We start from the raw sequence: 18709 nt of genomic DNA, 5'->3' as shown, positions 1-18709 counted from the left end.
CAGTATATTAAAATGTATATTGTAAATATTAGACGATAGTTACGATAAAGTTTTAACGACATCGTTCTAATTTAATAACTATGCTGGCAACATACACCTATAATTATGTTTTACGAGAAAATAAATAAGAGCTTGGTATATTATTCCCATATTTTTACATTAATAAAAAATTAATGGTTGCCTGGAACCCTGGAAGACATCGCTGTGTTAGCGATAAGGTTGCCTATTGCGTATGACGATTGATTTGTTTTTTAATATTTTGTCTTAATGTGTAATAAGTGTTAATAGATAAAGAAATGATTATTAGCTAAAGAGCTTAGAAAGTAAGTAAAATAGAAGATTAATTTGATTTATTATTGAAAACCGTAGATAAGTTACGATTTATGTCGTAATTCTGGTGTGGAGAAAATTTCGATGACTCCTAAGTATACTGAGTCAACTTTACTTCTAATAACTTTACAAGAAGTCGATAAGAAGAGCGTAAGGTTTTAATATTTCAAATGTTAACAAAATCAAGAAAAAATTAATAATCATTTTGAATTAAATCAATTGATAGCCTTAAACTGTGTAAAATAAAATTCATATTATGTTATTGATTTATGAGAATATTTTTTTTTTGTTGTTTATAGGGATATAATTTTTTTTTAACATAGGTAGATAGGAAATGAAGTAAATGTTATTAATATCTTAAAAAATGAAATTATCGAAAATTGTTAGTTGACTCAGTATACTTAGGAGCCATCGATTTGTTCTGTTAGAGTCTATAATGTTAACTGTTCTATCTCCAAGTATATAAACGAAATATTGAATGAAAAAATATTTCCCGAGAAAGAGATGACTTTTAAACGCAAAGAATTTTGTAAAACTAAGCAGTTTAGACTGAATCGAACGCAAGGCCTATGTTTGTAGGAGGCACTTCTTTTATCCATCGGGGTCATCTCTATTTTAATGAGTGAAAGAATGTACCTATTAAAGATGTTAAAACTATTCTGTTATTATTAAATGTCGTAACAATGGAACTGATTATCACATGTCATTGTTGAAGTTCTCACACCACGCAAGTATATTTTGATGGTTTTGACATTTTGATACTATTAGTTTGACATTATCATTAGATTTGATGATTGGATCGCAAAATAGTTTCAGGATCATCAAATATGGCCAATAAAATCTTGTACAAGAAAAAACAAAATAACAATCAACATGTGAATCTATTATTTTTTATTTATTTAACAATTTATGTACACTAGGATAGCAAAAGGAAATAGCTCTTATGAACAATGCTGGTACAAAGGCACTACTTATCCCATGATGGAATCTCTTCCAGTAGTTCTGCCACAGAAAACAGTCGCAAAATTAGCGTGTACAATCTAAACATATTGAGCATAAAAATATAATATATAATAAATAAATAATTATACAATATATAAATGCACACATACATAATAATGTATACACACGTAGATACAAATAATATGATACTTATAGATACACGCAAACACATATACGATACATAATATAATACATACGATAATATATTCCAATACGCATAAGGACACTTAATTAAATTGATTTTAGACTAGGATTGATTCAGGTAGAATTTTCTCACTCTTTTCTGCAATAGCGATAGTATATAACAGCATATAGTTTTTTCTCTCTCCAGAAAAGTTGATGATTTGATTGAATTGAAGTACATAGTGTAAGAACGTCAATGACGATAATCAGATACCTTTAGATTGATTATACGATAAATAATAATATTGAATATGTATTTGTCTAAAAATAGATAGATTAGAAAAAAATATTGTGTTCCTTGTGATCTATGGATTGTATTTAAAACAATTTGATTCTATTTTTTTTTAAATAAGAAAAGAATAATTAAGAATACATTATAAAACGTACTATAGTAGTTTTTAAGTAATATATAACAACATAAGTAATATATACAGACAATAAAATAATATTTGTAATATTAGCAAATATTCAGTCTCAAGTTTTGAATTGTAAATATGTATAATATTGTAAAATGTCTAAATAAATGTATATATCTATTGGTTATAAAATATATATATATATATATATATATATATATATATATATATGTACCTAGTAATAGAATAAAAATTAAATGTGTATATAAAATAGAATATTACCAGGCCAAGAAATGTTACCTTTTAAATATTTTAAGTGCTATTAAGTTATTATAAAAAATAATATCTATTTATTCATTTGTAAGAATGGCGATAAAACTCTGTTTAAAAAGGTTAGATAACCCACGTTAAATTCTAATAAGAATATTATTGGCTTACGCTTCAATTTTCTTTTAGAAAAAAGGCTACAGGATTTGAATACTTAAGCGAACGCATAAACCTTTTTCTATCAGTTTTTAAATTATGTTAGAACCTATTTAATTGAATTGTTTTTAAGTAGGTTTATTTATTGAAGCCAGTATTTCGCAACATAGTCACGTTTTTAAAGTTACTTTTATTTTCGTCTTTAATGTGTAACTAGATACAGTTATGGCAGATGTGATATTTTATTAGTTAAATTTAGTTTAATTTTCTTTTTTTTTTATTACAGCTAGCATTTATAATTTGAATGAATTTAAGATTAAATATACAAAAATGAAATTTAAAATCATTGAAAATGAAACAGCGTACTTAACAATTTCAAAATAAGCCACACTAAAAATTAAATAAGTAATTTAAAAATCTATATTTCTCAAAATGAAATACACACATTCATAAAATTCATTCCAATTTCGAAACTGGTATGAAATTTGAAAACGCAAACACTTTATCACGACACGAAATATGCACTTCACGAATACGATAAAAAAAATGTGTTAATTTTTGTATCTAATAAGTGGATCTTACTTGTTAATAATTAGAATAGCTGGATTCTATTAGTGTATAATGAGATTACGCGGTACACGAACCAGCAAATCTGTAAAACTGACTGTAGTAGAGAACTCTTGACCCGCTCTAGACTTGACTCATGCGCACTGCCCGACTAACTTAATTATGTTGAAAAGCATATCCCTACATAATAGTCTTTATAACGAAAGTCTTAAGATCTCCCTATTACATGGCTTTTCGTCACGTATACTGTTTACTGTTTGGTGCGCACATTGATGATTTGTGATAATGCGTAAAAAATGCTATTTTCAGCATTTTTCTCATTTTTTTTTGTAAAATTATAATATTTTATGGCTGTATTTTACTTTTGGATAGTCATTATGTCACTATTAATATTATTAATATTTTCGTATCCTCTTTGATCATACTTCAAATGTAAATTTATATTTAGTAGTCAAATTTAAAAATAAGAAAGCTGAAAATATATATCTATGAGAACTTTACTGTTACAATCTAGCAATGCAATTTATTAATAATTTTAGTGGTACAAAGCTTACTAATAACCCTCAGTCATTAGGCTCTATAGAACAAATTGTATTAATACGACATCATAAAGAACCGGCGCCGGTCTCAAAGCAAAATATTGTTTGAGAGTAAGTTATTCGTAATATCAACTATAATTCTACAATATGCGACTATCAAATTAAGATTAATATCGAAATGTTATTCGTTCTGGTAGTCCGTTAATTTTTATGGATCGTCAATACAGCCATATTTTATAGCTAGGGGTGCCTGGGTTGATTTGAAAGATACGTCCTATTTTTCTTAGTAAAGCTTTGGTGGTAGTTTCACATAAAAAGGAATTAAATTTCTGAATATTTTAATATACTTATAACTAGAAAATGATTTTCGCATGTTTAAATTAAAACTAAAAATTTGACAAGGCTTTTTCTGTGATACCCACAATTGTAATGTTTTTATCTCGTCCCATTCGATCCTTGAGTTCTAGGATGAGGTTATATTGTATAAGCGATAGCGTTTTCGAATCTGACAGTAAGCTCGTAGTAACTTTTTCTCTTATCCCAGATATTTCAATTTCTATTAGTGTAACTTTAACCTGTGTCAATTGTTTTAATTGTTTTAATTTCCTTTGCAGTTTGTGTAAACTAGTGCTCAACTGATATCTTAAATGTTTTCATGTCATTAGAAATCTCATAGGTATATTTAGGCAAGTTTGTATGTGATTTGTGTGTGATCTTTGCGTTTTCTTTGATTAACATTTATATATTATGACTAACTGTGCCCGCGGCTTCGCCCGCGTTGAAATCAGTGCGTCACAAAGTTTTCCCGGCAAACTTCTAGTGAAACTCTCATCAAAATCGGCTTAGCCGTTCCATAAACCTTCCTCTTGAAGCCCTCTCCATTAGTGAAACCGCATGAAAATCCGTCCAGTAGATTTTGAGGTGCTGCTGTGTGGTTACGGCATTAAAGAATATAGCCACCCCCTCTCTTCCCGTGGGTGTCGTAAGAGGATACACAGTTTCATTACCACCTTGGAACTTAAAAAGCCGACCGATGGCGAGATAACCACCTTACCGCTGGTTTTGAAATACACACTGCGGTCACCAACCCTCCTGCCCAGCGTGGTGACTATGGGCAAAACACGTGAGTTCACGCTATTTTTGGTGTGAACTTTTGGAGGCCTATGACCAGCAGTGGATTGTCATAGGCTGAAATGATGATGATGATGATAATGAGATTTTGAGGGAATCGATCACATACACTTTTGGAGACTTTGTTTTATAATACACTAACTGTTGCCCGCGACTACGTCCGCGTGAAGCGCGCGTCGCGTCGAACAGTGGTTCGTTGAATTCGTCAGAATTGGGGTATGAAATAATGTAGTAATAATTAAATAATAGTATTGTAGTGTAAATATGTGTAAAGTATACTGCATGCAAGTTAGTTTATGTAAGTATACGCCACGAAATAGCGTAACGCACGCTCCTCCGTGACAACAGGGGTAAATAAAAAAGTATTCTAGTAACGTAAAGGATCAATATAAATGTTTCTTGAACACATAGGGTTGCAAACGCGGTTATTTTCTTTTAAACCGACCCAGCTATACAGCATGTTTACATGTTTCACACAAACTATCAACCCCAATTAAACCCCCTTAGCGTTGAAATATCGCAAAACTCGTTCTTAGGGGACGTCTACTAGCTATAATCTACCTCCCTGCCAAATTTCATCTTTGTTCATCCTGGATTAATGGACCATCCAGCGGTTTTTGAGTTCTCGTGATGAGTGAGTCAGTGACCTTTCTCTTGTATATATATAGATTACGATGCATTATTTGGACACCTCCTCACCATCTATAGAGCATACATTTTAAATTTCAAGTCTCTTACTTCAAAAACATATGACTTTCATACAAACTTCCAACTCAATTTGATAAATTCTTGACACGCCCGCTGCCGCTTGCCAATGAACGATTGCCAATGAAGAAGGTGATCTGTTGATTGTGCATTATGATCCGTGCAAAAGAGTCGATATTTCATTTTATTAATATTTACAACTAGGATATTATCATGCAGAACTGAAATCTCGATACAAATTTTGTCCGCTACTAGGAAACTTTAATAATTACGCATTTATTATTTGGTTATTCTTACAAGAACCAAATATTCGTCTGCTTTTTGAAATGTATAGGCATTAGATGTATGTAATGAATAGGTATCAGAAAGTAGCATATGTAGCCCAGGTATACATGACTAGCTATGTTCTAGTTTCATGAATTTTCAGGTAGCTTAGACGGTATCAATAAAGATCCATAGGTCAAGGTCGAGGTCGAAATATTGCAGAGATATTTATTTTCGTTTTATTTAAGGTTGAGACTAATTTATTGTGTCGCAAACATTTATGAGATCTTTATTCTATTTGTTTAAGAACTGTCTTATAATTTTTTTATTATTGGGGTGCTTTTAAGACTTACTAAAAGGAATATAAGATGATATAATGTTATGTAACGTAACATTACATAAAATAATAGTAAGGTATCTTATAATATATATAAGGTGTATTTAATTTAAGGTATATATTAATACGTGAAGCAAAAACTTTGTACCTCTTTTCCCGAAAATTGAAAAAGAATTGAAAAATTGAAATTTATCCTTCCTTTAATTGGGTTGTCTGGAACAAATGACCGTGTGTGTATATTGTATTACAAAAAAAAAATTAGAAAATGTTTGCGTTATGGACTACATAAAATGTAAATAAATAAACTTTCCATACTTTATATCGGGACCATACTTATACTACATCGTAGTATGTAGATGTCCTGTATCGGGTGTCCGGACACAAACTTAACTCTAACATCATATAGCTTGTTTAAAGCATATATAGGCTTTCATAACCTTTTATCCGTTAGATTGCTTTATACGCCAGATAGCTTAATCAACTATCGGAGAAAAAAGGTGTCAAGTACTTAAAAAGTTAACACTAGGTAAGATAATCTCAGTATTATCCTGCAAATGCGTTATACGTTAAAGACAGTTGAAATAACTCGATAAGTGATCGCTTTGGTGGCTTCTCTGCGTGTGGGAAATGCATATCTATAACGCGAGCACGTGACGTTAGCGTCAAAAGTGAAATTGTTGATGATTTTGAAATATTTCAACCGTCATAACGAAGAGTGTAATAACAATCAACAATAATAATAACCAGGACCGAATTCAAGTGTTTCAAGGCAAAGCAAAAAGACATAAGTCCACACTCGCAGTTTATAAGACAGTTTTGTGATATCTATGGCTGTGCGATGATGACCATGCGGTGCTAACCATAAATTGTGTTACTATAGAAGATAAATGATCTGTCAAACCGAAGCGATTCAGTTGTGCCTTATTCAGATTGCTCTGCTGGATGACAAAACCACTCGGCTATAATTTAGAACAATCACAATATTGGAATTCAAACCTGAGAATAGGCGATAAAGGCATTTCCCATACTGTATACTCCATGAAAACGGTCTTATATTTAAAAACATTCAAATAGGGGTTTCGCGATGTGTCCCTTTTGAGCGCGATGTGTACCGGTGTGAGTTTTGAGTAGCTGGCACTATGTCCATCTTTTTTCTTTGAAAGTAAACAGACCTACCTAACTACCATGTATAATACTATATAGAACTACTACATTCTGTGGCTTAATGCGCTCAAACTATTCAACTAACTTTTATGTAAGTTACTTTTTTACTGCTGATTTATTAGTATTTATATAATCAGATTTTCATAATAAAAATTTAATGTACTTTAGTAATAGTATGGCTCCTGATTTAATATTTGTTAGGATTTTAACATAGTTATATCCATATAAGAAATATGTTTAATTGTATAAATATAATTAATATATAACAGTACCTATATACTTTACATTTATACACGCATTATATTATACTATTGTGTCTATTTATGAATGGATATTTGTATGTATTTATGTGTATACCAATCCGCCAACCCAATGCAGCGTGCAGCAGCGTGGTGGATTAAGCTCTGATTCTTCTCCTACATGGGGAAAGAGGCGTATGCCCAGTAGTGGGATATTACAGGCTGAAGCGATGTGTATGCGTATGTATTATTGAATCTATTAAGCACTATTATCATTCATCCTTAGAATCTTCATATTGTAAACTTCCTATCCGTCGCTGTTAAGTATATCGTGTATTGTCTCCAACGGTTATCTGGAAGGATCGCTCTTCCGCGATAAGATCGCATTTGTACAACTCGTTTTAGTTAATACTCTCTTTTATTATTATTATTATTCGTATTAATATTGGTAGAGGTGCCTAAAAATATTAAGGAGAGTTACTCAAACTTAAGTTTTTAACAAAGCATATCATATTGTTATGCAAAATTGACTCTTACATTGCATTTAAACTGAGCTTACAACAATTCAGTTGAAGCATCAACAATTTTGTAATATGTGGATCATAATCGCTATCACCTCGTCCTTAGTAATTGTTCAAAAATATAGCTATATATAATTTTTATGACTTGATAATTTTTGTTATACATTACTTCCCACACTTTTAGAAGAACAGAGCAAAGACAAAATTGCAATGTAATAAGTAAGCAAGTGATGTACAAAATATAAGAAAGTAGGGTCGAACGAGTGTAATAAAAGCGGCTAAATCGTCGAGGCGTGTCGTGTGCGCGGAGAGGGGAGCGGGAAGTACGAGGAAGATGGCGATAGACTCCAGCGGCGGCGGGAGCGAGCTAGCGGGCAGCGACGGGCGGGGAGCGAAAAGCGGGCTGCGTTCAGTACACAGGCGTGCGTCGCTGTTACCGCGCGTATCGCTCCCGCTAGCGCATCCGCTCCGCTATGAAGGTGAAAGTCAAAGGCGCCCGTGCCAAAAACATGGACAAGCTGATCGCGGCCGTCCAAGCCCGCGAATGCTTGTGGGACAAAAGCTACAGGGGGCACAGGAATCGGTTCAAGTTGGAGCGGTATTGGAACGAAGTGGCCGCTGAGGTTGGGACTACGAGTGAGTATTGCAGGTGAACGGCCGGCGGGCGGCCATGTTGTGGCGATATTTGTTGTGCAGTCGACGCGCAAGCGACATTAGCGCTAACTTCATACAATTATTTTATATACCGATTTGGCGCTAGTTTAGTTCATTAAAAACGATTGACAAAAGAAAGCATAGAGTATATAAATGATTATTTATGTATGTTCAATTGTTTGCATGTAAATTAATTCTGATTAATATTTTTATATTTACTACTTGATGCTTTAAAAATAAGCTTAATAAATAAATATATGATTACATGAAAATTAAAACGTACAATTGTAGGGTACTTGTGTTAAATGATTTAAAATTACCTACATAAACTATTAAATAATGTAATAATTTAAATAATGTGTACCTACCTAAATACTACGATACGACCTAATATACGACTAGTAACCCGGTGCCAAACGATCTCATCACACTGTGCCCGGCCAGGTATCTTCCATTATCAATCTTCTATAGGTATTAATGTTTCAAAGCGAAAGTTCGTTTGTTTGTTAGTACGCGATCTCTAAAATTAAGTTTTTGCGTTATACAGTCTCCTATATTATAAATACGGAAAGAGTTTCTGATGCTTAGTATTGTATTTCATAGAAATGTAACCATTCATCGCAAAAACATGAAAACCATAAAAATAAAAAGCCAACAGCACCGCGTGGGTTGTCTAGCCAGTTTTATCTAAGCGTATGGAAATATGTATCGGCCGTACCTACAACTAAAATATTTTATTAAATTTTTTTAGGCAGCGCAATATATATTTTCTAAATATTCTTGCATAGTTCTAATTCTATCACATAAAAATATCGCAATGAATTTTATGATTCTGGTACATATATTTGAATGATAAGATATCGTATTTAAATATTATTCGATATATTAGATTTGCCTGTGTGCTAGTAATTAAATCTTATCTATATTTAATTTTTTTAGGTAGTCACAGGTTTGATTCCCGCTCGGAGTGGATATTTGTATATGTGAAAATATATGTTTTCAGTCTAGGTATCTCTCCACGTGGGTCTCCCCAACGTCCTTCGAAAAACATGTAAAGCCATCGATCCAAGTTTTTATCATGGGCGTATAGCGATCGTTATTTACAGTCGGGAATATATCCGTCAACCCGCTCCATCAAGCTCCGAATCTTCTGAGACATGGAGAAAGAAGGCTATGGTCAGCTGTAGGACTTTGCAGGCGGAATCAATCAATAATTTATTTTTTATACATAAACCAGCGAATTTACTTTTGGGCTACTACAGAATACAGTATTTACACTATTTAAGATCAACTTCGAAAATACGAAAAAAAAGTATTTCAGGAAGTTTTAACTTTATACAAATTACCCAATACATTTATTTCTACAAATTACATTTTATATGATAAATTTCGATTCCAAATTAACCGTCTTGTCGCTAACGATCAACAGATATTTTATAAAAGGGTTTCACGTCTGTGTACATTTCGTATACTATAGTCTAAAAATAATTAAAGTGCACCCACCTCAGTAATTTAACTTTTTAACCGCACTCATTATTATTATTAACGACCGCTCTGGTGTAATGGAGCGCGTGTCGTATCGGCGGTGCCTAAACACCAACGGGTTCGATTCCCGCTCGGAGTGGATATTTGTGTTTATACAAATATTTATTTCCGGTCTGGTTAATAGTCCTTGTGGGTATTCCCACCGTGCCTCCGAAAGCACGTTAAGCCGTCGGCCCCGGTTGTTATCGTGTACACCTAATAGCGATCATTACTCATAGTAGGGAATATATCCACCAACCCGGATTGGAGCAGCGTGGTGGATTAAACTCTGATCCTTCTCCTGTATGGGGTTAGAGGCCCAACAGTTTGATATTACACGCTGAAGCTCATTATTAATGAGGATTGTGCCCTTTCTATACTTATTATTCTAAACTTGCGTACAAAAAACTAGCTTAAACCTAAACTAGATTAAACCACACGTTGAAACGATGGTATAAACCGCATTCGATGTACTAGCTGTGCCCGCAGTTTCACCCGCTTTAATTAGAGAAAAAAAAATTTACTAAAATATTTTTATACCAAGTAACTTTGCGACTTACAAGCGTGGCGCGCCCAAATTAAATGCTATAAAAGGCAAAGTTTACATTCATAAAATTTCCTTGTTAATAAAGTATTTTTCATTCGTAAGGCTTCATATCGACGATGGAAAGGCATAATGTATTATCCGCCATTTAGTAAAATGATCAGGAGAGACGATTAAAATTTTAAAAACTTTATAACTTTTAAAGTATTGGAGATATCTCTATGAAATTTTGTGAAATAGTAATAAAATTTATTACAAATGTATACATTTAATAAAAAATATCTTATGTCTAATATTTGTATTATTTTACGGAGTTAACACAAAATACCATAAAATCTCAGATAGGTAAAATTAGTCTATATCCAAATATTACATCCAAAAAATGTCAAGCAAAGTGTTTTATATCCAGAATATAATTTAATATTTTCAAGTAAATTGTTTTATATCCAAATAAATGTGATATTGCTATCGCGTAAAATGACTTAAAACAAATCCAATCATGACCAGAGAGAGGTAAACACTTTTATGTAACCTTTTCATATCTATGCGAACCTGGTAAAACAGTTGTACAGACATCAATGTATTCGAACAAAGAGGGTCAAGTAGCTTAACCATACACTTAACTACCATTTAAGCCACAAACTAAACTTTAAAACAAAATAAAAAAAATGAAAAATAGATGTTTTTCTTAGGTAATACTCGGTTATCATCTATCTCAACATTAGAAATTTCTTCAAAATCTGAGTCTGGTAGAACATCTGCCTTATTGGTGGAGGTACGAAGATTCAAATACTCACTATGATATCTTTGAGGAATGACAAATAGTCAGTTTAAATGCAGATTTTATTTGTAAAAAAAAACAAGTAAATTTTGTTTTATTGTATTAAAATAGATTCTAGAAAGAACAGAAAAACGACTCAACGCATAATGTTGCCTTATTTTGGATAGGTAAAATGTATTATCTTGGAAACAATGGCATTTTAGAGTAGAGTAAAATGTATTAACTTACAATGACTAACATTTAAAATCGGAGTAAAATGTTTTAATTCTACTGATCAAGAAAAGTCAAGTTGGGTATAATGTATCAATTACAAAAATGATAATATTATAATTTGGTAAATTGTTTTAACATTTAAATTTGGTTAAAGTCAAGCAAGGCAAAGTAGCATAACATAAAATTTTTAGTTATGAGGTGTTTTAATGACAAAATCCACTATTTACTATAGAGTTAAAACACAAGAAAATATGAAAAACTTCAAAATCAGTGGTGTATTAACGACCATAAAAGTCGTCAGATCGAGCTGTAACCAGGACCATTCGAAAGAGTTCATTCTCCCGATTCCAACGGTATATATAACTCGATATCGCCAAAAATGGCGGTTAATACAATATGCCTTTCCACCATCGATATGCCTGGCTAATAAAAATTCAATAAGATCACCTTTTAATTTTTTATTATCATTAATTCGATGCAAAGTTATTTTAAAACTAAATATAAGATCTACTAAGATATGAATTAAAATTGAATGATGAGGACAATTTTGTTCAAAAAGAAATACTTGTTTTTATTTTTTATTATAACTCATACAGAATAATAATCAAAAAAAGCTAGTAACAAGCTACCCCATATAGAAACTAAAAAAATCTATATAATGCTTAACAAGAATAGTTAGTGGCACACTGGTAGTGTGCACAGATTCCATCATAGATCCAACAATCGCCATTTTTATGGTACTTGTGGTGAATAATGTATTTTTTTGGATAAGTATTTATATCGTCTATAAAGCCAGATTCGCAAATAATGCATTACTCTAAAACAAACTAGATTACCATAAAAAAAATTAAAGATTTAAACTTAACAGATAGACATATGCTGTTGCGTATTTTTTTAGAACGTTGTGGTGATCAATTCCATCATACGCAATTTTCTTATATTTTTTCATATAATTTCTTTTTAATAAAAAAAAAAAAAAAAAAAAAAAAAAAAAAAAAAAAAAAAAAAAAAAAAAAAAAACTTATTTTAAAAAAACATGTTTTGATGGTAAATATTTCCAAACTTTAATAATTGTCAACCTTTTTTGTTTTTTTCCAAATTTTGTATTTATAATCCTTGTTTTATTATTTGTGTTGTCATCTTTGTATACAGACTAGTATTATTTATGTATTCGCTATCTGAACGCAAATTCTGATTATGTAACAATAAACTAATTTTTGGGGAAGACACTGTGGCCTGTAACACAGCTTTTTTAAGCTAGCACGGGTCGCAGGGCTTCTTGATAATGTAAACTACATAATTTGAGCAAATAAAAACTATTTATTATTATTATTATTATTAATTTCTTTTTAATGATCAGCTCCTATTTTGGCGGTAGAGTGTTGTTATGTTACTTTTTTATTTGAATTAACAATCCAATATAAAAATAAATTTTCAATTCGAACTAGTAGTTCCTGAGATTAGCGCGTTTAAACAAACAAACAAACTCTTCAGCTTTATAATGTTAGTATAGATTTGGTTCTATAGAAATCCTACATTACCTTTACCACAACCGTGGGCGCAACTTTTCACATCCGATTATAATAATATATTATTAAATTTAACTTAAATTCTGTTAAATGTTTTTTTTTTGTATTGGGGTATAATAGAAGTTTATTTATTCATTTTATTTATTTATTTCCATAAATATACTACCATTACAGGCTCATTCCGTTAAGTTTGTAATATAACATAAACTTGAATCGTTATAAGAAAATATATTCTAAACGTTATTAATTTTCAGGTCTAAATTGCAGAAAGAAATGGAAAAACCTCAAGGACCAATGTCGAAAAGAAATGAAAAAGAACCCAAACGTATCCGAATGGCCACATTTTCAAAAACTAAAATTCATACATCACCAATTTTTAGCTGAAGATGAAGAAGGTGATGAAGATACCACCGACGAAGTGTTTAACTCTTTAGATGAATCTATAAAAAGACCAAAACTTGGATATACAATGAGAAAAAAGTTACTTATGAACAAAAGACGAACGATTGACGTTGATATGAATAAATTGATTGATCTTGTACAAGCGAGAGATATCATATGGAATAGACAATTGAAAGGACATCATAATTGGTATAAGTTGGATGAAAGTTGGAAGGAGATTTCTAAAGAGTTAGGAGTTACGCGTAAGTATTTATAGCAAAACACTAAAATATATTTGTTATGACTACATTTACTTACTACACTAATAGACGCCGAGGTGGCGCAACGGTCACAGCTATGGACTGTGTATATTGCGCTGGCGGTTACGGGTTCGATCCCCGCACATGACAAACATTTGTATTGGCCATACAGGTGTTTGCCGTGGTCTGGGTTTTTGCGATCGTTAATCATAGTAAGAAATAAATCCGCCTACCCTCATTGGAGCAGCGTGGTGGATTAAGCCCTGATCCTTCTCCTACATGGGGAAAGACGCCTATTCCCAGCAGTTGGATGTTACAGGCTAAAGCGCTATGACTACATTTGAGTATGACTACAACTCTACTTTATATTTAAAGCCTATTAAATTGTATCTAAACTATCAAATTGTTAATTTATAGGAGACGAAGCGAGATTGAAATGGAAATATCTAAGGGACCAAGCAAGAAAAGAAGTTCGTAAACAAGGTTCAGAATGGGAGTATCTTCCGAAACTTCAGTTCCTAACCAATCAGTTTAATGATTACGAAGGAAACGACACTGCCGATGACCATTTCAATCAAGATACGGACTTCGATACAACAGCTGATCAGAGCAGTAGCTTCTATATGGAACCAACAACAACACCAACACCGAACGACGTTAGCGTCAAAGATGATGAATTTGATGAATTCGACACAAAACCCATAATCATGGAGACCGATTTCTATGATGATGACGATGAAGCTCAAAAAAGTGTTGGTAATAGCAATGACGCCCCTGAAGTGACAAAAGATGAAGATATAGGTTTCTTTAATAGTCTCATACCGCATGTGAAAAAATTGGGACCAGCAAAGAAATTGATGTTACGAATGAAGATACAAGAATTGGTGTATAATACGGTGTATAATGAAACCTAGGACATGCTTAATAAAGAAGACCTTGAGGTGCTTCTTTTGAACAATCTTTAAATGTGAAGTAAATGTAATATTATTCTTTAAAAGTTAAAAGTGAAAATAATAGAGATGACCATTATATAGTGTTGAGAATAGCTAAGTGTTGAGTTCTGGAAATATTTAATAAGTTGATACTGTTTATTTTAACTCTGTCTATTTAACAATTTGACTTTCATTGCTAATCAATGTACAAATACAGTAATTAGTTATTTAAATCAAAAGCAGGATTTTTATAAACAATTTCTAGTAAAACCTTACAATTGTATATCTTTAATAATTGTATAAATAGTTGATCAGGGTCCAGGAGAAGGAAAACTTCATTTGAAACCCGGAATGGGATCTCCGTTAAGCATTGTGGCACAGCTCTAAAATGAAAAGACTTATGCACCCGAACTGGCTCCACACGTATCGACTCATTGTTCTTGTGGGCCTAGCCAGTGAGGTTGAGAGGGTGGTACAGATCTTAGGCAACTCTGTGTTTTTCTGAAGTGTTCTAGGCGACACAGTGTCTGTCTGACACTGTCTAAATCGTCTGCAATTGACGGACTTAAGGCCAATGATGATGATGATGAGTTGATAAAAAGAAAACATTTTATATAGTAGAAATATCATTTATTTAGAATTATATTATCAAACTCAAAAATCGTTTACTGCTATTTGTGAACTTAGAGATTTTAACTATTAGTGTTAAAAGTGAATGCAAAACTCCTTATTTTTTTCAAAAGTAACAACATTTAGTATGTATATATGCGTATGTAGTTATTTTTCATTAGGATATATGTAGTTGAAAGAGGTGATTTCTTGCCTTGTTAAGGAACTATACATAAAAGTATAAATAATATTAGATTAAACAGCAAATTGTTTAAATTATTATAACTAATCCTGCCTCTTATGGTATATGATGTTTAACCATCAAAATTGTATAGGTCGAGATGATGAATTTGATGATTTTATAAATACTACACGTAATTTCAAGGCTAGGTCTATTAGCAAGCTAGCTGTAGTGTCTAGACTTAAAAATATTTCATGAACTCTTGAAATTTTTAGATATAATTAAAAGACTGTTTAATTCTTAATGCACAAAGGATTTTTTTTTTTCTATTTTACTATTTAGTAACAATTGTTGAAAAAAAATGTTGTGGTGTGTTTTTAACAAATTTTGATCTCTCATACATCTCTTAATATCACTTTTAAGTATTATATTATATAATTTATACTATTAATATTATTTTTAGTATTTAAATTTTGTTTTAATACATGATTGTTTCTAATGACTATAAAGTTAAATATATCTCTTTACTCAGATTTTACCGGAGAGTGTAGAACAATAAAAACATTAACAAACCTTAGAAATATCTTGTTACAAAATATTTAGTGTCACTAAGCAATTGTTTACTTTAGTCGCCTGTGGTTATGAATGGTAAGATGCGAGTTGTTGTATAACAAATCTCTTTGAAATGTGCCTCTTAAAAACAACTGTTATTAAAATTATTGTTCGACTACTAATTTACTGTTGTAATACAATTTTTAAAATAGAATCGCTTGCCTAATAATTTGATAATCGCTAATTGTCAGTTTATGTTATATAAAGATAGGTTTATGTCACATTTTATATCAAACTTTTTAAGCAATGGATGTTTAGCAAATGACCACTTCCTTTAAAGACTGAATTAAATTTTTTTAAGTTCTTGAACCCATTTAAAAGAAGCTTATTGTCTAATAATATTTTAGTTGCTTACAGTATCAGTAGATGCTCGCGTTTATTTCTTTATGAATCTTTATAGAACCTTACAAATGATAATGCGTTAAGAAGCTTATATTAATAGCACTGCAGACTTGTGTTCGACTACGGAATGAAAATTGCAACTTATTATTAGAGAATAACAAGCAATAATTTATTCTAAATTAGGGTATAAAAACTTATATTTAGTATATTGTAAAATTATGTTTAAATATTGTCAATAGTAAAGTAATTAGACAATACTGGAAATATATAAATTTTGGTATTGAAGTTGCGATTTTGTATTTAGGAATTATTATGAAACTTTGTATAATTTTTCATAACGCCCCAAGTACCTTTTTAAAAAAGATTACCAGCTTTCGATTGAGATTTATGTCAGTATTTCTTTATGATTATTTGTTAAGATATTTAAGAAATAAAGTAATGTTACATTTATATATGTTAAGTTGTATGACTTGACCTTTATTTTGCTTTTTAATATTTTTCATGATATTTATCTGTAGTTGCCGTTTTTCTTTGTCTAAGTGGTCAAATCTAGATGTTGATCTCCGCTCGTGACTATCTGAATGCCCATTATTACGCACTACAATGCTTATTATTAATTTGGATTAAAATTGGTCGTAGTATAATTTTCCGGATAACGCATAATTCACATTATTTTAGTGTTTGCGAGTTATTTCTTTATTTAGCTTCAGAATTTTTTATTTTTTTAGTTTTTTTATTATTATTTTTTACTGATTCGAACTGATTTCGTTAATAATTCGAATTTGAATATTATATCGTATTCTATATTTGAAGCAACTAAATCAAATAGGATATTTAGTAAAAATAGGTTGTATAACATCATGCTAGGACTGATCACAGCAGTCTCCACCTTCTGCAGTGCCGTAATGCTGCGGAAGGAAGCGGCTGAGCGGGAGCGGGAACAGGATCCAAACTCGCTCCCAAGTCGTCGTGAAAGGCGCGGTCTGCGACGCAGGGCTTACCTAGCCAACCTGCCGCCCCAACGCCGGACCAGAGGGTAATATACCGGGGAATTTATCATCCGCACTTCACAGTCCCGAGGAGGGAGGCAATCTTAGTGTTCGAGGGAGCTTCTCGGAGGTCGCTTTTGGTGACGAACCCTAATTGGGCAACACCGGCGGGATCGCGGAAGTGCTTAGCGTCCCCGTGATCCCACTCCAGGCGAGCGAAGGAACACGCCAGATGTTTTAGTCCGTGCGAATCGGACATACCCTCCAGCTCCCCCGAGCTGGAGGCATCCGTTAGTGATTTCCTCTGGGTCAACAAAAAAAAGGACTGATCACAGCGAAGAAGTGAGCATAAAATTATTATTCAACATGAATTTTAATAAATACAACGCAAGTAAAACCTAGATGTCGAGTATTGACTAAATATAATTTATCTAAGGGCTATAAAACTTCTAATTTTGAGTACGAGGGTTAAAACAATGTTAAATTTCATCTCAAAAACCAAATAAATGACCAGCCAATATTCGTGAAATGTTTTGAAATATATTTTATTAGGCTTTAAAGTAGTAATATTAAAATGATTGATGAATTGATATTGCTAAATTATTTATTTAACGTATTAGCGTTTATGTTTAAGAATATTGCATTATATCTATTACTTTACTTACCCACAATTTCATCGTATTTCTGTGCTTTTTTATATATAACTAGGTCGGCAAACAAGCGTACGGCTCACCTTGCGGTAAGCGATTACTGATTAGCCTATAGACGCCTACAATACCAGATGCGTCGCAAGCGCGTTGCCGACCCTATCCCCAATTCCCCCGAGGAGCTTTAGTCACCTTAGTCACGAACAGGAACACAACGAAAGGGCTAAAAGGTACTCCCCCAGTCGGGTTGCTCCATCCTACCGTTCTTACTCGGGATGGATATTTGTGTACAAATTAGTAGGAGAGTTGGTACCAATTTTTGTACCAGCTCTCGGACTAATATTACTTTCCGGTCTGGTTATGTCCTTGTGGGTTTCTCCACTGCGCCTCGAAGAGCACGTTAAGCAGTCTGTCCCGGTTGTTATTTAAGATAGCGGTCGTTACTCATTGTAGAGATCTATATAGAAATGAATATATCCGCCAACCCGCAGTGGAGCAGCGTGGTGGATTGAGCTCTGACCCTTCTCCTACACCGTACACGGGGAAAGAGGCCTATGCCTAGGTGTAGGATGTTATAGGCAGAATCTTATCGTATCGTATATATCTAACATAAATAATTAATTCGAAAAACGATTGCAAACTTTTAGGATTAACAAAATTAAATATAATCTAACAACCTTGTTTCTTTTATCAAGTATTTAGAGCATAAAAAGAACATTACCTAAGTGTATATTATAATCTATATTATTT

The 18709-nt window shown here is 32.2% G+C and overlaps 2 protein-coding genes across 2 annotated transcripts in view; one reads left to right on the top strand and one right to left on the bottom strand.

Moving 5' to 3' along the window:
- LOC123666635 overlaps nucleotides 1-18709 on the bottom strand; it is a 74735-nt gene that overhangs the window by 16320 nt on the left and 39706 nt on the right. The gene's annotated exons all lie outside the window — the stretch shown is intronic.
- LOC123666636 lies at nucleotides 8178-14818 on the top strand. The gene is made up of 3 exons (XM_045600729.1): nucleotides 8178-8397; nucleotides 13261-13650; nucleotides 14065-14818. Exons 1-3 carry the CDS (start codon nucleotides 8235-8237, stop codon nucleotides 14559-14561), a joined length of 1050 nt encoding a protein of 349 aa, XP_045456685.1. The 5' UTR covers nucleotides 8178-8234; the 3' UTR covers nucleotides 14562-14818.

Source organism: Melitaea cinxia, chromosome 26 (genome assembly GCF_905220565.1).
Source record: "Melitaea cinxia chromosome 26, ilMelCinx1.1, whole genome shotgun sequence".
Classification (NCBI taxonomy): Eukaryota; Metazoa; Arthropoda; class Insecta; order Lepidoptera; family Nymphalidae; genus Melitaea; species Melitaea cinxia.
The sequence above is the reverse complement of the archived record's forward strand: the minus strand, read 5'-3'. Positions and strand labels throughout refer to the sequence as shown.